The 20,450-nt window shown below is 44.6% G+C and overlaps 1 protein-coding gene across 1 annotated transcript in view; it reads right to left on the bottom strand.

The window, feature by feature from the left end:
* The window catches only part of LOC141134076 (complement C3-like), a 77,476-nt gene that overhangs the window by 13,867 nt on the left and 43,159 nt on the right, over window positions 1–20,450 (bottom strand). Inside the window, exons 7-9 of the mRNA XM_073623662.1 lie at window positions 13,901–14,006; window positions 12,954–13,043; window positions 10,925–11,008 (exon numbers count right to left, since the gene is read on the bottom strand). Coding sequence (XP_073479763.1) covers window positions 10,925–11,008; window positions 12,954–13,043; window positions 13,901–14,006 — 280 coding nt within the window. The remainder of the gene's footprint in view (window positions 1–10,924; window positions 11,009–12,953; window positions 13,044–13,900; window positions 14,007–20,450) is intronic.

The raw sequence follows: 20,450 nt of genomic DNA, 5'->3' as shown, positions 1-20,450 counted from the left end.
GAGCCACCTATAGATACTGAGCTGGAGACCTAACCCACATCCCAAAATACAGAGAAAAAACTGGGATTTTATGGGCAAAGGATGAAGACCAATTAAAGGAGTAAAGAACGTATGTAAAAAAGTTATACAAAATGTATTAATTACAAAAAACATGTAAATACACAAAATTGAATGATTATAAAAGCAAGATGGATAGTCATGCTATAATAATACAATACAGCTAGGCTCTGGAACACATGATTGATCTCATCGTGGGAGGCCAAACAAAGTGCATATGTACAGAAATCCCAACATGTTTCAGGAATATATGTTTAAATGTTTAATTCCTTCTTCAGGGTTGATTTAAAGCAAGCTATATTATCTGGTGAGACAACCACAAAAAAAAATCAAGTCAGAAAAAATATTTATATACAGAATACAGTATATATAAGTATACAAATATATGAACAAAAGCAGGAAATAGCAAAATATAAATACAGAACGTGGCTTGGTGCCGCTTGGATGGCAGCACACCAGAGGAGCTCCGGCGAACACACAGCCTTACAGCCTAATACCCAACCTCTAAGACGCCAATGCTGGGTAAAAAGCTTTACAGCAACCCACACTCACGTTCCCATCATGGGCAGGCGACCGCCGCAGCACGGAACATATCGCATCTATTTAAACAAAAGTCAGCGGCCCGTAACAGTGCGGCCTGCTCCAAGATGGCACCAGCACACCACGAGGAGGAATTCAGTGGGGATTCGGAATCAGCTGCAAAGACACAGGTAGGGGAAAATCCCGGTCCGATAAACCCCTGACCTACGCTGACATGCAGACATTAAATCCACATTTTCTGCCGCCATCACGGACTTGAAAACTAACCTTGTGATTCTCACTGAAAAGTTAGCTTCAGTGAAACATGCAGCGAGGCAGAAAGACAAGGCCATCCACAGGCTGGACAGGGTCACTGTCTCACACGCACAGCATTTCATTGAAATGAACAGGCACTTGGAAGACCTCGACAAAGGCAGGAGGAACAATATTAGGGTGAGGGGCATTCCAGAATCTGTTGAAAATGACCAAATTATCCCTGCTTTCAAAAGAGTATTCAACAGCCTGCTAGAAAGACAGGAAAATATGGAGATAGATTTCGTCCGGGCTCACAGGGGCCTCAGACCGAGGGGACCAGACATGGCTCTGCCAAGAGATATAATATGCTGTCTTCAGAGCTTTCAAATAAAAGAAGACATAATGCAAAAGGCCAGGAGAAATGACCAAATCATTTTTAATGGAGAAACTATAATGCTGTTTCAGGACTTATCCCAAATCCCACCTTAAAAAAAAAATCGCAGGGCCCTGCGTCCTCATCTGGATAAACTGAAAGACAAGGAATTAAAATACACTTGGCATTTCCCCTTTAGGCTCATTGTGGTCACCAATGGCCACCAACAGGTTCTACGCACCCCGGCGCAGTAACCTGACTTCAGTGAGGGTTTAGGTCTGGATTTGATAGAACTGCCGGACTGGTACGCTGACTGCAATACCACCTCCAGATAAAAGCCCACTCAGTTCGCAATTCTCCGAGGAGAGGATCTCCAAAAAGATGAAACATAACAGAAGTGGAGGTTCCAAACCTGGCACTCCTAACTCATGACCTATGGCTGAACGAGGAGTGGAAGAGGGTTAATGGGTGGGCCAGACCAACAATTTCACCCTTACTCCACTCTTTGTTTTCAATTTGCAGGTCTTTTCATTTTTCCTGTATCTTCTCTCAGCCCCCGAAATGCAGCTTTGCCACATGGCCTGAACCTCATGTTTTCCCTGAAGGTTCGATAGTAAATGTACCAATGGGGCTCTTCAGGAAAAGTATCTGAGAACATTTGCTATACTTTAAGATTACACATATTTTAGCGCAGGTTTCATTTGTCATTCCAGGGACTATCGATGTTTATCTCTGGTAGTAACATAATTGCTGACATAGTGAGGGTCAGTACCTTTTTGCTGCAGTTGTTATGCTGCTGCGGAAGTCTAAACTATTAGGCCTGAACCACCCATCTCTGCTGTGGCACAGATGGGAGGTGGGTTGAGTACTGGTCCTGCCACCTACATGTGGCGGACACAGATGTGGGAACTGTGATGGTGCAAACCATTAGGTCACATCATACGTTTCAGCAAGGGGTTGGTGACGATGTGCTCTAATGTTTACATGGGAGCATATACCCACCGACCAGTTGGGTTTTAATAAATAGCACTCTATATTGTTGCCCTTAAGGCTGTGTGTTTTGTGGAGGTGTGGTTTCACCCGTTAATACATATACTATCCTATACAGTATGTTAGTAATATCTGTTCACTCGCCGAGTAGCCGCCTCCTTCTCTCCCCCAAAAAGTGATCTGGAACACAAAAGCAGTGTCCAGGATACACTAACGTTAACCTTTACAGATAGTGTTCTATCTAAAAGTAGTTCTGTACTTCTCCAACTTTCTCACTCAGACTCATATTTTTTCTATCTCTTAGGGTCTTAGATTGACCATTTTGCTTATACAACAGTGAAATAATACCCGGTATATACAAGTCTGTATTTCAGGTGCTCATATCAATACACCTCCTCCTGAATCTTCATCATGGCGTACTCCTCCTTAGGTTGTGGCCCTAAGTTGATCTCACATAACGTGAGGGGGCTGAATATTCTAGAAAAGCGATCCACGCTACTTATGAAACTCAAAAAAGGTAGGTCACATTTTGTGTTCTTAAAAGAAATTAATTATAATACCCACCACGTGCCGAGACTCACTGATTCAGTCTTCACTAGGGCATTTCATGCCACCAATGACCACGCCAGATCCAAAAGGGCATCGATTCTAGTAAGTAAAGATGCCCTTTTGAGCTGACGGAACAACTGACAGACCCTGACGGCAGATTTGTTTTTTTGAAAGGGACATATGGGGGCGCACCCCTCACTTTAGCAAACGCGTACTTCCCCAACAAGTCATACCTTACATTTTGCAAACATATAGTACAGCAGCTACAGGGTTTCACGTCAGGATGCCTAATATTGGGAGGGGATTTTAACATCCCATTGAACCCTCTGGCGGACACTTCCACCAGTAAGACCAGCATTAAATACAAGGTTCTCAAGAAAATGAAATCCCTCCTACATTCTCTCCAGTTAATAGACTCATGGCGCTTTCTCAACCCCGACGGACGAGACTTCACATTCTACTCGATCCCACATGAGAGATAAGCCCAACTTGACTACCTTTTCATATCACAAAAAGATCTCTCAGTCGTAACAGACGCCTGTATAGGCATACAGTCGATATCCGACCATTCACCAATAGCTTTGACACTTGATCTGATGAAGACTCCTCCTAAACCTCAGACCTGGAGACTTAACTCCTCTTTAATTTCTGACCCCTCTCTTTTGACCAAACTCACAGCATCACTTAAGAACTTTTTTGAATACAGCAATACACCAGACATAGACCCCCTGGTAATATGGGAACACACAAATGCATACTTAGAGGTGAACTGATAAGAAGAATGGGTGCTCAGTGCAAAAGAGAGAGGGAGAAAGAAATCAACTTCTCACAGAACGCATTCACAGATTGGAAACATTACATAAACAGTCACTATCATGCCAATCTGCCAAAGAGCTGCTAGACACTAGGAAGACACTGCAACAGATCCTAGACACTAGAACTAAATGCTTCCTGTTCTGTAGGAAGAAAATCTATTATGAATCAGGGAACAAAAGGGGCAAAGTGTTAGTGAGGGCCCCGAGGGGACACACCGCTAGCAATACCATCATGGGCATTAAGCGAGCCAATGGCTCCTTAGATGTCACAACAGAGGTGATCGCACAACATTTCCACACTTTTTACTCTAACCTATACAATCTACCACAGCAACATAGACAACCAGGCATGGTAGGTGACAGGTCACAGATTATTCAGGACTATCTAGACAAAAGTGGCCTACCTGCCCTGAAGGATTTGAACCCTGTTAGAAAACCAGATAGAACCATCAGAAATAAGAAATGCAATTAAACATTTAAAAATTGGTAAAAGTCCGGGCCCAGATGGTTTCACATCTATATATTACAAAACCTTTATAGACATCTTAACAGATCCATTGGCGGCTGCTTTGAACTCCATGTCTCAACAAAGAGAGCTAACTCCGGACCTGCTTTCAGCCCTTATAACGGTCCTTCTGAAACCCGGTAAGGACCCCTCAGAGTGTGCAATCTATCGACCTATATCCCTGCTAAATCTAGATGTAAAATTTGCAAAGATACTTACCAACAGACTGAGACCCCTCCTACAGAAGCTTATCGGCCCTGAACAAGTAGGCTTCATGCAGAGAGGCTAAGGATAATGTGACTAAGTCCCTGATTTTAATTCATTCGGCCAGAGCACGGGACATCAGGGCCCTTCTCCTATCCACCGATGCAGAGAAGGCCTTTGACCGTGTGGCGTGGGACTTCATGCTGGCCCCCTGTAGACATGTGGGAATGGGCTCTCGGATGATGGCATGGATCTAAGCTCTTTACCAAAAACCAACAGCGAGATACAAAGTGTGCCGTTTATTTTCAGAGAGGGTCCTTATCACTAATGGCACGAGACAAGGCTGCCCATTGTCCCCTCTTCTATTTATCCTCTCCTTGGAACCCTTTATCAGAACAATTAATGCAGATACCTCCATAAGTGGATTCAAGGTGCTGGATAGGGAGTTCAAGGTAGCCGCCTATGCTGACGATTTATTATTTTTCCTAACCAATCCTCACATTACACTTTCCAACCTAACCAAAGTGTTTTCACACTATGGCTATATTTCAAATTTATAGATACACTACTCCAAATTCCGAAGCTATTAATGTGTCTCCACCTGATGACATTCTTAAATCCACTAAAGAGAACTCCCCTTACAAGTGGGATCCCAAGACCCTGAAATACCTGGGAGTTAGGCTGACACCGCAGCTTTCACAAATTTACGAACAAAACTTTCCATCATTACTCAAAACAATAGAGACAGACCTAAACAACTAGCACACAGGCACCTTTTCATGGGTTTGGCCGAGCGGCCATCATTAAGATGACCATCCTACCTAGGCTTCTCTATCTCATACGCACACTACCAGTCAAACTACCCCAACGTCTGTTTAAATCACTACATTCCATCCTATTAAGGTTCTTATGTGCTCATAAGAAACCGAGAATTTTTCTGACTTGATTTTTTTGCTGTTGTGTCACCGGATAATACAGCTTGCTTTAAATCAGCTCCTGAAGAAAGAATTAAACATTTAAACATATACATTCCGAAACATGTTAGGATTTTTGTACGTATGCACTTTGTTTGGCCTCCCATGATGAGATCAATCATCTGTTCCAGAACCTAGCTGTATTGTACAGGCATACCCTACTTTTAAGTACACAATGGGGTTTATTTACTAAAGCTGGAAAGTGCAAAATCAGGCTCACTTCTGCATAGAAACCAATGAGCTTCTAACCCCAGCTTGTTCAATCAAGCTTTTGTAATAAAACCTGGAAGCTCATTGGTTTCTATGCAGAAGTGAGCCTAATTTTGCACTTTCCAAGTTTAGTAAACAAACCCCATTGTGTACTTAAAAGTGGGGTATGCCTGTACTATTATAGCATGACTATCTATCTTGCTTTAATAATTATTCAATTTTGTGTATTTACATGTTTTTTGTAATTAATAAATGTTGTATTACGTTTTTACATACATTCTTTACTCCTTAATCTGGTCTTCAAACTTTGCCCATAAAATCCCAGGGGCACCTCCTCTGTTTTTTTTTTTTTAAAGGAAATCAACAATATTTTTAAAGTCAAACTCCAGGCAAACAGCAAATATGTAGATTAAATACAATTAGTGCAACTGTTTTATTTACCAAAGATATTGTGATTTTGCCCAGCCAGTCTTGAAATTTAAAGACCCGCCATTTAGCACATCAGGATTAAAGTTAGAGATGTTCACGAGGGAAACATTTGTTTCATTTCTGATCCATTTGTTAAGTAAATCATTTTGTTTTGTAATAATTTCTATGTTAGAATGATTTGTTTTTGGAATTTGTTTTGTATATTGGGATTTGTTTCATATATTTGTTGTTTCAGATCAATTTGTATGTTCACAAGTTATTTCGCAAGATTGGCTGTGTTCCTTTTTAACAAGTTAATTTGTAAAATAGGGGTCATTGCCCATCAATGCAGCCTCAGCATTGCCCATCTGCAGCCCCACCATTTCCATTAACGCAGCCTCCCTATTGCCATGAATGCAGCCTCACAAGTGCCATGAATGCAGCCTCACAAGTGCCATGAATGCAGCCTCACAATTGCCATGAATGCAGCCTCACCATTGCAATGAATGCAGTCTCACAAGTGCCATGAATGCAGCCTCACAAGTGCCATGAATGCAGCCTCACAAGTGCCATGAATGCAGCCTCACAATTGCCATGAATGCAGCCTCACCATTGCAATGAATGCAGTCTCACCATTGCCATGAATGCAGTCCCCCCATTGCCATGAATGCAGCCTCCCCATTGCCATGAATGCAGCCTCCCCATTGCCATCAGTGCAGCCTGATCCATGACCATCTGCAGCCTCCAAGAGGACAGGGAGGGGGGCGGGACGAGCGCTGACAGATTACATACAGGAGAATCTCCTGTTTACTCAACGGCCTCTTTAATACAAAGTCTCGCCTCCTATGATAGACAGAACAGTCATCCAATGCCAGCCCAGGGGACAGGACTTCCTATTACAGAGGCCACTGAGTAAACAGGAGATTCTCACTGCATGTAATCTGATAGTGCTCGTCTCGCCCCCTCCCTTTCCCCTCCGAGGCAGCCAGGACTGAAAGATCGGCGTATAACATGCACACACGATTTTCACCTGATTTTCAGGGTAAAAAAGTGCGTATTATACGCCAGTAAATATGGTAGTTAATGTTATGATTCAGAGATTCCGATGGATTCACCTCCATCCAACTCAAACACAATAAGTAGGGATCATCAACTTATTTCACTTTATATCTTACTGTATTTATTGCAATATGTTAAAATTTCATATGTAGAGCACTTTTTATAAAAATTTAAAATGTTAATTAAAAGAATCGGCTTATTATCCAAGAGAGTCAAAGACTATCACGCCCCCCCTCATCCAAAACATAAATATTCGTTTGTTATGTTATTAATTTGAATTCATTTCCCCATTTCCAAATGACTTTGTTGGGCCGTGCACATACAAATGAAATGAAAGGTCTCTCAAGTTGTACCCCAATACAAAAAGAATCTTACGCTCACTAAAATAAAAATGAATGGATCTGAATCAAGTTGGATAATTGGTTATGTTGTTACATTATTTCGGATGCTTCAAACATTAACAAAAAGCCCAAATTATTGCATATTGTCATCCGAATGAATACTAATGAATTTTTTGTTTTTGTCATAATTTATTTTGGATTAGTTGAAATTTGTTACTATTGTGATTTGGAGATTTATAATGAAACAATTGCACATGACTAGACTGAGTTTAGTTTTTTTGCTTTTTTCAGCACAGCATGCTTCATGAGGAGTGCAGGTCAAGCGGCTAAATTAACCCCCACGCACTGAGGATTTATACAGCCCCACTGGGGGTTACTCATCCTAACACATGTCATGTTCTCCTCTCTTTGTCGGATGTCTCTGTCCACACCATTTCCAGTGGATTCCCATAACGTATGAGGTGTGGGCTCCTAGCATTTTAAAAACGCCAGAAAACTCTCCGGGAAGTGACTATTGAGTTTTTATATTAATTGATGATGCAATTTACATTTGTGAAAAGCGTAGAGGCTGCTGGGAGATTTTGACGTCACTTCCCGTCTAGTGAGAGCGAGGCTTGGAACACACGCAGCGTGAGAGTGAGGCTTGGAACGCACACGGCATAGGAGATACACAGGGGAACGCACAGACCGGCATTCCGGACCCCGCATACACAGCTGTGCCGGCTTATGGGCACAGAAATATGTGAGTGCAATAGTCTTTTTATACCTTTTTAATAAATAAGTTTAGACATACTACACCATGATGGTCATTTATTTTCCATGAGAACTGGTAGTCTGAAGAGGGTGCGGATTGATCCATTGTGTGGAGTGGTTATCCAACTAATGAACCAAAGGCGCACATTCACCTGTATCCGGTGAGTGGCCAATCTATAAGTGGTGGTGGAATCACAAAAGGGTGGTACTTAGTTGCACTAATAAGAGATGAATCCATAGGAACTGGCTTATCACTCACTGAGGTGACTTATCTGGGACTTGTCAGCTACTTGGAATCACTCACTGCACTGAGTGTATTGAACTTTCTACTAAAAAATTACCGTATTTATCGGCGTATAACACGCACTTTTTTCCCCTTAAAATGCGTGTTATACGCCGATCCCCTGCTGACTGAGCGGAGCAATCGCCGACCGCGATTTGAAAATGGCGCCACCGGCGCTGAAATACACAGAGCCGGTCCTCGGCTCTTCTCTGCCACTTTTGGCTTCACTCGAGCGCCGCCCGAACCTAGCCGAGAACACTTCGGCTAGCTCCGCTCACAGCCACGCCCATCCCGGGCAGGACTACGAGTGGAGCCGAAAGTGGCCGAAAGTGAACGAGAGCCGCCGAGAAGAGCCGAGGACCGGCTCTGTGTATTTCGGCGCCGGCGGCGCCATTTTCAAACTGCAGTGACACTGACATGTCACTGCAGTTTAACTGCAGCCTGGGCAAGGCTGCAAAAGGATACAGACAAAGCTGCAGATCGGCACTGGCAAAGCTGCAAGGCTGCAAATGGACACTGATAAGGCTGCAAATGGCACCAAGGCTGCTGACTGCAAGGCTGCAAATGAGTGCAAGGCTGCAAATGACACTGGACAAGCATGCAGATGGACGCTGTGCAAGGCTGCATTGATGGGCATTTAAATGTAAGTTTTTTTCCTTAAAACATTTTTTTCCTTAAAATTCCCTCCTAAACTTGGGGTGCGTGTTATACGCCAGCGCGTGTTATACGCCGATAAATACGGTATGTATTGAATGGTTATTTATGTCACAACAGTTATTTTTATATATATTTATATATTTTTATATTTTTATTGTTTTTACATATGTTCAGTTGGATATTGCATGTGGGTCTGAACCTTACGGTTTAGGACGCGCATTTTTTTATATGTTTATCATTTGGGCACATGAGCGTCTTTTGAAGGGCACAATCCTTAGTGTTTGACATAGAAATATAGTTTTTCACATAGCGCACTGTTAGGATAATTTAATATGTATAAAGTCTATGGTAACTAACACATAGTGGTGGTACACAAATTTATTTAAACTAGTTGGCGCAGTCCACAAACATGTCTATTCTTGGGGTATGACCCAAACACAGACAGTGTGCGTACACACCTTCACACCTGTCAGATTGGGAGCAGCAATTATGTCTGTGCAGCCATTGCGTCCCAATTGACCTGAATGGGACTGCCTGCACGGGAATGCACAAAACACCTGTGCATGCCCTTGGGGGGAAACACGGTGTAAGCTGCAGTATGCTCAAGTGAACAAGGCCTTATGTTAACTTTTGAAATACTTCTCCTAAAAAAGCAGAATTCTGTTACGAGAAATAGGTATAGAATACACTCCAACCCATTACCTGTCCAGCAGAATAGTAATAAATAGTGGTGACAATTTTGAGCCATTTATATGAACAATGATCACAAGTGATACAGATATATTGAATGCGGGTAGGTATGGGCCAGGGGTAATGACAAATACTGAGACCTAATAATGTAAAACTATGATGTGAACCATTCATTTTTAACCACTTCCCGCCTGGCCTATAGCAAAATGATGGCCAGCGGTGACTTTCACGTTCTGACTGGACATCATATGACGTCCTTTAGAACAAGCCACTTGTGCGTGCCCCTGGGGGTGCGCAGCGCGACGATCGGTGGTGGGGTGTGTCGCTTGAACACCAATCACGGTAAAGAGCCTATGACGTGCAGCTCCATCAGGGATGCCTGCCAGTGCCCACCAGTGATGCCAATCAGTGCCCATCAGTATTTCCAACCAGTGCCAATCAGTGATGCCTGTAGGTGCCTCCTCATCAGTGCCGCCTATCAGAACCGCCCATTAGTGCAGCCTATCAGTATCCATCATTGCCGCCTATCAGTGCCCATAAAGGCTGCCCATCAGTGCTCATCGGTGCCCCCTATCAGTGGCCATTACTGCTGCATATCAGTGACGCTTATCAGTGCCCATCAGTGCTGCATATCAGTGCCGCCCATCAGTGCTGCATATCGGTGCCGCCTATCAATGCCCATCAGTGCTGCATATCGGTGCCGCGTATCAGTGCCCATCAGTGCTGCATATTAGTGCCTCCTCATTAGTACCCATCAGTGTCCTTCAGTGGCGTCTCATCAGTGCCTATCAGAGCTGCCTCATCAGTGAAGGTGAAAAATTACTTATTTGCAAAATTGTATCGCGGAAACAAAGAAAAACATTTTTTTTTTCAAAATTGTTGGTCTTTTTTAATTTATTTAGCAAAAAATTTAAAAACTCAGTGGTGATTAAATACCACCAAAAGAAAACTGTATTGAAGTGGTTAAACATATTTTATTATGATACCTATAACAAATTCTATAGATTTTGACATACCTATGTTGTAATCTGCTACATTAAAATCCTACCCTTTTTCACTGTTCTAACCTAAAATATTACTATATGGATGTGGTACTTTCAATGGACCATTATCCTTGTATGGTGTTGCATTCAGTCTGGCCAGATACTGTACTTCAATGGTCTGACTTTTAGCTTGTGACATGAATGATCACCTTTAGGCACAGAAATTTCAAAACCAAAGTGCAAAAAGTAGCATTCATGCGATTGGTTTGTCACATGACTATCATTATCCAGTATCTCACCATAGGCCACACTTTCTTCACATATCTTGTTGTACAGGAAGTCAGGATTGTTGTCATCTATTTGATGTTCAAAGTAACAGTTTCCTAAAAGAAAGTAATAGAATACAGTTTACTAAATGTGTATAAAACATCAAGAGTCACCTATACAGCAACAATTGCTGGGTTCACCATCTTTGATTACAGTCTGCTTCTGCAGAGGTTACAGGACACTCGCCCCTTGACATGGGTAAAAAATGAGAACACCAGGCAGAATAATTAATAAATACATCACCCAATAAGGCCCCATTCATGCTTGAAAAGCAGGGGTTCCTGGTTCCTGGTGATGCTGCAAGAGGAAGGTCCAATAAAATCAATAGGAGGCTGACAACTTCCGCAGATAATCATGTAACAGCTCATGGAGCAATTAGCTTCAAATGATCAGCACAGGACACAGTATTCAGGGCTGAATCAGTTCAGGTAGATGCTGCTTGAGTGATTACATGTGAGAAGCTGCCATTAGCTGTGCTCCCATTGCTTTCAATCAGTGACAGCAGCTCTACTAGGGGCGCATGGGTGCGGCCCGACTTATCCATGCACCTGGCCCCAAATCTACATGCAGGGCGCCGGACGCATGGATTTCAATAGGTTTTTTTTTTTTTTTTTTTAAGCACATGATTAGAGCCTGAGGCTCTAATTGGCTTCAAAAAAGGGTGAGCACTGTGCCCTGAGCCCACCCAGTTGTGTGACAATAGCAAATTAATATTCGCTATTGTCTTCCTGATTCTCCTCCCGGCCAATCAGGAAGCAGGTCTTAAGACTCTATCGGCCGAGAAGAGAAGCGACTGTATTGGCGGCCAAGGAGGAAGCTGCCAAAGAGGAGGAACCTGCCAAGGAGGAGGAGTTGCAGGGGAAGCCGTCGAAGCTGCCCGCCACCTATATGGGGTAAGTGCGGGGCTGGTGGGCGGACGGCAAGCGATGGGGGGTGGGGTGTATTTACTAACAAATTGACCGACCCAAAGAGGGGGTTGTTGGTGGGTGGTTTGTTTGTCCCCCCCCAAAAAATGGAGCACCAGCTGCGACTGTTTTTAAATGGATCTTCCACCTGCAGCTTTTTGTTGGGAACCCCTGCTTGGTCTCCTACATATAATTGCTGATAGCACCATTATAATACTCAATTTCAATCTGAAAACTTCCCCCTGCAGTAATTGCATTCCACCACAAGATGTCCTTCATCTTTTGGGTTAAATGACAACCTGCATCATTCAACTGTCTTCCTTTGAGCCCAGGCAGTCATAGTAGAGCAGAGTCTGGCACACAGATATCAGTCTTGCAATGTGAATGTGTTTATTAGCTGATGCTTTCCAGCCCACAAAAAGGCCTTAGCCATAGATGACTGCAAATAGTCTACAGTGAATAAAATACCCCTCCTCACACACAGGTGGGTAGAGTAATAATCATCAGCTGAAAAATATTAAAAACATTCCAATACAAAATAACATAAACATGCAATAAAAAGATAAGATTAGGATGCTTGACAAAGTGTAAGCTCCCTCAAAAATGCATTGCCGCCCCCTGTACCTGAAGCATGGTCCAACTAGGACAGCATATAGCACGGGGAACATTACTTTGGGTCAGCGGTGTAAGCTGGTTTTTGCTAGCCAGCTCTGAGGTCTTTTTTTCCCTTACTGCACAGCTGGATCCTAATGTGCTTCCCACCTCCACATACCTATGCCTGATACAAGCTACTGAAAAGTAGCAGCCTATGGCCAGAACAGGGTTCAACCATGGATTCACTTCTTTGAAGGGAAAATCACCAAAGACCAAAGATCAAAGACCAGAATATTAGATATTAATTATCAGAGCACACTGTTACCGCAAGAGCAGAGGAAAGACCCATGACATCACCACCAGACTGGTTGGAAGACCCTTGAATAAAAGATATCCTTGAGTATGTATAGTTATGAAACCAGCAGATGATTTGTTTTTCTCTATGCTAATATTGGTTTAGGATTCCAAGCAGAAAAAAAATTGGCAAACGGTTAAGACTTGCCTTCAGTACAGCGACAAATATCTTCTTTACAGACTTTGTTCAGATCTTTGTTATCCTCCTTCATGTGATAGAACTTAGTGCATCTGTTGTCTACAAAGAGAAAATATCATCCTAAACACACAATTTACACAATTTACATAGAGTTCCTGGACTGACTAATATACTAAATTCCTCTGAAGACCTAGCTGTGGGTTAAAGTACACAACTCTCTAGAGGAAGATTAGAAAATATTAGAGATCCTGTTACAATGAATATTATGTTCCCCTTCCCCCTACAAGATAAGCTCTCCTCCACCCTACATCTGCCATGCTCAAGCCCACATTTTTGAAGGGGTTAAAAGAATAAAGAATAAATAAAACTTGCCAACTTCCAGTGGTTCACACACAGTCTCTTACCCAATTTATGTTGCTCCCGCAGACTCTTATGCCAAGTACACACGACTGGTTTAGCCGTCGGAATAAACACCAAAGGTTTCTCCGACGGAACTCCGACGGAATTCCATTCAAGCGGTCTTGCCTACACATGGTCAACCCAAAGTCCGACTAAAGTCCGACCGTCCAGAACGCGGTGACGTACAACACTTACGAGGGGACTAGAAAAAGGAAGTTCAATAGCCAGTAGCCAATAGCTTCCGTCTCGTACTTGCTTCAGAGCATGCGTCATTTTTGGTCCGTCGGACCAGCATACAGACGATTGGTTTTCACGATAGGCATTGGGTCTGTTGGAAATATTTAAAACATGTTCCATTTCTAGGTCCGTCAGAATTTTCAAAAAAAAAGTCCAATGAGGCCTACACATGATCGGAATAGACGATGAAAAGCTTCCGGATTTTTTCTGTCAGACATTCTGCTGGTTTGTATGCGGCTTTAGTGGTGTATACCAAGTCACAAGTTCAGGGCAGCTAAATATAAGTGCCTGTTGAAGCCAAGAAAGATAACGATTCTTACCTGGAGTGTAATAGTCGTATATAGTGACAGATGCAGGCTGTAGGTGTTCGAACCAGAAGTACTGGTGAACATTAAACTGTAGGCATTTTTTCTCGGTCCGAGAGACCTGGCTCAAATAAATAAAAAAATAAAGATGAAGAGAGGGGCAGAACAATGAATATACAGGACTGACAACCATGAATCTAAATTGGACTATAGCAACATGCAACGTTTAAAAGCATTCCACAACTTACCTTTAGCTATGTAAACTGAGGAACTAACACCTACAGTACATAAGCTTTCTGACAAGAACTATGGAATTAAAAAAAAAACAGGCAGTCGAAACCTTGGGGCCCTCGCAGGTTTCTGGAGGTTTCTCATGTGCAAGCTCTGGTGGGATAACTTTAAACTAAGTAGTGTGCACAACAGCTGGTAGATGGAGATGGCCATCGTTACTTGGCTTGTCACTTTTTTTGTGGTTGTGTTCCATATGTGCAAAGAGAAATTACACAAATACTTCAAAGCATAAAATTTATTAAAGATAATGACAGATAAAGATAAAGAAAATGTAGCGGTACCCCCATAGGGGCTGCCAAGTGATGTGGCCCACCTGTCACCTTGCCCAGCCCGGCATTCACTTCCAGACACTCCAAGACAATGAACAGTCCATTAGCTATGTTTTGTGTTGTTATTGAGGGATTGTAACTTGGATGGGTTTAAAGAATTCATGGGATGCCCAGAATGATTTGCATAGCTTGGGACAAAATGATAAACTCTCCTCTTCCTCCAGCACAACTCTTGCTGCAGACTATTCTTCCCTCTTCCTCCAGCACAACTAGCACATGGTTAGGCCTGACACTGGCTTCAGCCAGGCCTTAACAACAGCCCTTTGCAAGCAGGGACCACGGGCCCCTCTGGTGTAGCAACAAAGAATGTAAAGTTTTGGTTCTAGCTGCCCTAGGTGGACTATTGATCCTATTCAGCCCTCTTCAGGCCCTGCCAGCCCCCCTGGCTGCAGCTGCCTGTCTCCACTGCCCATGACACCCCAGTCCTCACTGGCTCTACATCCTTCTCAGATTGCATCCTCCCAATCCGCTCTGGCATGCCTCCCCAGGTTTCCTGGCTGTGTGTCACTCACCAACACTTGGTGTATCCCTCAGTACACTCCCGCAGTACACTCCACTGTCCTCTCCAGCTCCTGGTCAGGACACCCCCGAGCTCCAGGCCCAAGGTCACCCCCATTTCTTCCACCCGACAACTCCTCCCCAGCTGGGCTGACTCTAAGTATTTAAAGAGGCCTGCCCCCTACCAATCCAGATTGGGGATTGGTCAGGGCTCCTTGGAACACCCCAGACAGCTCCACCCTTCTTCCCCACCTTCCTTCTAGAAGCAGAAGGAAGATAACCGAAAGATGATGCTATCTGTGAGTCACCAGCCTACTTTGAGCCACTCTCAGCCTACAAAGATCAAAGCAAACAGGCCTAGCTAGGCCTGCCCAAATTTACCTGCTCTCTCAAAAATCTCATTCTAGCACCTACCTAATGTAGAGGATGCTACAAAAATATGACAAGAATACCTAACTAAAGATGCTGTTTCCAGCACGAGTCTCTCCACTTAAATTGGCATGTCAGGCAGGTGACCACAGACGCATGCATATTTTCAAGCTCTGAAGACAAGACTAACATCAGTTTGGGCTGTGGTATTTAGACTTGTGTATAAGGAATAGACAACTCCCTTTGCAATATGACCCCTCAAGGACTTGGTCAGTTAACAATAACATTCATTTGGTATAAGGTAAAGCCATGCTTTTGTTCTTATATGGCCTCCTTAACCAAGATTTGGAGGCCTAAAATGCATTAGTGAGCTACAGTATTATCAAGGAAATATTTAATATGCAATTTCCCTTCACTACTGTACATTACACATACATAAATTGCACCACAATTTATTACAAACTGACAGCTGAAAGAAGATGAGCTTTTAAAGAGACAAACTGTAATGTGACCCTGATGTTGATGGTTTATGTACCGTATTTATCGGCGTATAACACGCGCCGGCGTATAGCACGCACCCCAAGTTTAGGAGGGAATTTTAAGGAAAAAACTTTTAGGAGGGAAGTTTAAGGAAAAAAACTTACATTTAAATGTCCATCAATGCAGCCTCATCAGTGTCCATCTGTAGCATTGTCCCTCATTGCAGCCTTGTCAGTGTCCATCTGTAGCATTGTCCCCCATTGCAGCCTTGTCCCCCATTGCAGCCTTGGCTCCCATTGCAACCTTGTCCCACATTGCAGCATTGTCCCCCATTGCAGCCTTGTCCCCCATTGCAGCCTTGTCCCCCATTGCAGCATTGTCCCCCATTGCAGCCTTGTCAGTGTCCATCAGTAGTCTGCAGCCCATTCCAGCCCTGCCCTGTGTCGTTTGCAGTACATCTGGCATTTAAAAATGGCGCCGCCTTTCTCAGCTGCTCTCGGCAGCTCTCTCGGCGGCTTTCGGCTAGTCTCGGCGGCTTTCGGCGGCTTTCAGCCATTCTCGGTGGCTCTCGGCCGTTCTCGATGGCTTTCGGACGCACTCGGCTTTCGGCGGCACACGCGGGACTGCGAGAGCCGCCGAGAATGGCCGAAAGGGCCTGAAAGCCGCCGAGAACTGCCGAGAGTGGCCGAGAATGGCCGAAAGCTGCCGAGAGCCGCCAAAAGGCTCACAATCGGCGAGGGATCAGCGTATAACACGCACACACGAGTTTCCCCTGATTTTAAGGGGAAAAAAGTGCGTGTTATACGCCGATAAATATGGTACTTTAAATTGTTATTGGCTACATTACATCAATACAGTATTTGCTCTATAGAGTCTTTAATGGAAAGTTTTCATTTCTTTGAGTCTTTTGTAAACAATTTAGGGAAGCTTCATTGTAATTTTATTTCATGATCAAATCAATATTATTTTCATCTGTTTTTGCGGGGCCCTTAAACGATGTGGGGCCCAAAGGCTGGTGCCTACTTTGCCTACATTGCCTTGAAAAAGTATTCATACCCCTTTGGAATTTTCCACATTTTATCATGTTACAACCAAAAATGAAAATGTATTTTTTTGGGATTTTATGTGATAGACCAACACAAAGTGGCACATAATTGTGAAGTGGAAGGAAAAGGATAAATGGTTTTCAATAAAATACATCTGTTCTGTGAAGCCCTCAAAGGTTTGTTAGAGAAACAGCATCATGAATGCCAAGGAGCACACCAGACAGGTCAGGCATAAATTTGTGGAGAAGTTTAAAGCAGGGTTAGGTTATAAAAATATTTTTCCAAACTTTGGACATCCCACGGAGCACTGTTCAATCCATCATCCGAAAATGGAAACAGTATGGCACAACTGCAAACCTACCAAGACATGGCCGTCCACCTAAACTGACAGGCCGGGCAAGGAGAGCATTAATCAGAGAAGCAGCCAAGAGGCCCATGATAACTCTGGAGGAGCTGCAGAGATCCACAGCTCAGGTGGGAGAATCTGTCCACAGGGCAAATATTAGTCATACACTCCACAAATCTGACCTTTATGGAACAGTGGCAAGAAGAAAGCCATTGTTGAAAGAAAGCCATAAGAAGTCCCATTTGCGAGAGTTTGCGAGAAGCCATGTGGGGGACACAGCAAACATGTGGAAGAAGGTGCTCTGGTCAGATGAAACCAAAATTTAACTTTTTGGCCTAAAAGCAAAACGCTATGTGTGGTGGAAAACTAACACTGCACATCACCCTGAACACACCACCCCCACCGTGAAACATGGTGGAAGCATCATGTTGTGGGGATGCTTTTCAGAGTGAAGCTAGTCAGAGTTGATGGGAAGAAGGTTGGAGCCAAATACTGGGCAATCTTATAAGAAAACCTGTAATGTGCGTACACACGGGCGGACTTTCCGACCGGACTGGTCCGACGGACTTTCCGACGGACTTTTGACAGACTTCCGCCGGACTTTTTTTCACGAACGGACTTGCCTACACACGACCAGACTACGGACAGACTTGCCTACACACGACCGGACTTTCCGGCAGACTATGCCCTCCGGTCTTCCCGACGGAGTTACGATGGACTTTGTGAATTAACGGACTTGCCAACACACGAATAAGTCCATTCATTTTGAACGTGATCCGGGTACGACGGGACTAGAAAAGGAAGTCAATCTCGCCGCTTTTATCGGCGAGATTGACACCTTGCTAGCCCAGTCATGGGGTATACCAGGCCCTTAGGTCTGGTATGGATTTTCAGGGGAACCCCCTACGCTGAAAAACCGGCGGGGGTCCCCCCCAAAATCCATGACAGACCCCTATCCGAGCACGCAGCCCGGCCGGTCAGGAAAGGGGGTGAGCACGAGCGAGCGCCCCCCTCCTGAACATACCAGGCCACATGCCATCAACATGGGGGGTTGGGTGCTTTGGGGGAAGGGGGCACCCTGCGGCCCCCCTACCCCAAAGCACTTTGTCCCCATGTTGATGAGGACAAGGGCCTCTTCCCGACAACCCTGGCCATTGGTTGTCGGGGTCTGCGGGCGGGGGGCATATCGGAATCCGGGAGCCCCCTTTAATAAGGGGGCCCCCAGATCCCAGCCCGCCACCCTATGTGAATGAGTATGGGGTACACAGTACCCCTACCCATTCACCTAGGGAAAAAGTGTCAATAAAAAAAACACACTACACAGTTTTTTAAATTTATTAGACAGCTCCGTCTTCTTCCGACTTCGGGGGGTCTTCTCCTGACTTTGCCGCTCTCTCCGGCCTCTTCTCTCGGTGTCCGGTTCTTCTGCCGCTCTCCGGCCTCTTCTCCCGGTGTCCGCCGCTCATGGCGCTATGTGACGCTATAAGGGGGCATACCCCCTTATAACGTCACAGTCCCAGCATGCCCAGGGACTGTGACATTATAAGGGAGCGGGGTCACAGCCTATATAAGTCAGAGTGGAGCGCTCAGAGAGCATTACAGCTGAAGAGAGCGTCGTGTCAACATTGGAAGAAGAGAAGAGGGAAGTAGACAATGCAGAAGTCCGGGCCACCGCTATCAAAAGAGCGGCAGAAGATATCGGAGGAGCCGGCAGAAGAACCGGACACCGAGAGAAGAGGCCGGAGAGAGCGGCAAAGTCAGAAGAAGACCCCCCGAAGTCGAAAGAAGACCCCTGGAGCTATCTAATAAATTTAAAAAACTGTGTAGTGTGTTTTTTTTATTGACACTTTTTCCCTAGGTGAATGGGTAGGGGTACCATGTACCCCATACTTATTCACATAGGGTGGGGGGCCGGCATCTGGGGGCCCCCTTATTAAAGGGGGCTCCCGGATTCTGATAAGCCCCCGGCCGCAGACCCCGACAACCAACAGCCAGGGTTGTTGGGAAGGGGCCCTTGTCCTCATCAGCATGGGGACAAGGTGCTTTGGGGTGGGGGGGCCGCAGGGCGCCCCCCTCCCCCAAAGCACCCACCCCCCCTGGTGAGGACATGCGGCCTGGTACGGTTCAGGAGGGGGGGCGCTCGTTTGTCCCCACCCCTTTCCTGACCGGCCAGGCTGCGTGCTGGGATAGGGGTCTGGTATGGATTTTGGGGGGACCCCACGCCGGTTTTTCGGTGTAGGGGATTCCCCTGAAAATCCATACCAGACCTAAGAGACATTGTCGCCTCGCGCTCGCCGCAATAGGAAAATGTGTTTTTAATATTGCAGCGAGTGCGAGATGTAGTACCCTGCCCTTGCATCGTATCTGGTCCGTCGGACCAGCATACAGACAAACGGGCTTTTCATTAGGAACTGAGTCCGGCGGAGTTAAGACGTGAAGATTTAAAGCAGGTTTCAAATCTAAAGTCCATCGGATTTCCGACCGGAACGGTCCGTCAGAAGTCCGATGCAGCCCACACACGGTCGGACTGTCCGCCGGATTCGGTCCGTCGGACCAGTCCGGTCAGAAAGTCTGCTCGTGTGTACGCTGCATTAGAGTCTGCAAAAGACCTGAGACTGGGGCGGAGGTTCACCTTCCAGCAGGACAACGACCCTACACATACAGCCAGAGCTACAATGGAATGGTTTAGATCAAAGCATATTCATGTGTTACAATGGCCCAGTCAAAGTCCAGACCTAAATCCAATTGAGAATCTGTGGCAAGACTTGAAAATTGCTGTTCACAGACGCTCTCCATCCAATCTGACAGAGCTTGAACTATTTTGCAAAGAACGGGCAAAAATCTCATTCTCTAGATGTGCAAAGCTGGTAGAGACATCCCCAAAAAGACTTGCAGCTGTAATTGCAGTGAAAGGTGGTTCTACAAAGTATTGACTCAGGGGGGCTGAATACAAATGTACCCCACACTTTTCACATATTTATTTGTAAATAAATTTGAAAACCATTTATCATTTTCCTTCCACTTCACAATTATGTGCCATTTTGAGTTGGTCTATAAAATCTAGACGTGCACTGACAAAAAATGTGTTTGTTTTCGTTTCATTCTTTTTTTGCTTTTTTCAGAAATTCGGAAAAACAAAAATTCGGATTTCCGAATTTCCGAATTTCTGAATTTCGAATTTCCGAATGTTCAAATTTCCGCATTTC

Source organism: Aquarana catesbeiana, linkage group LG03 (genome assembly GCF_042186555.1).
Source record: "Aquarana catesbeiana isolate 2022-GZ linkage group LG03, ASM4218655v1, whole genome shotgun sequence".
In the NCBI taxonomy this organism is placed as follows: Eukaryota; Metazoa; Chordata; class Amphibia; order Anura; family Ranidae; genus Aquarana; species Aquarana catesbeiana.
Note: the sequence above shows the minus strand (reverse complement) of the source record. Positions and strands in the feature narration are given on the sequence as shown.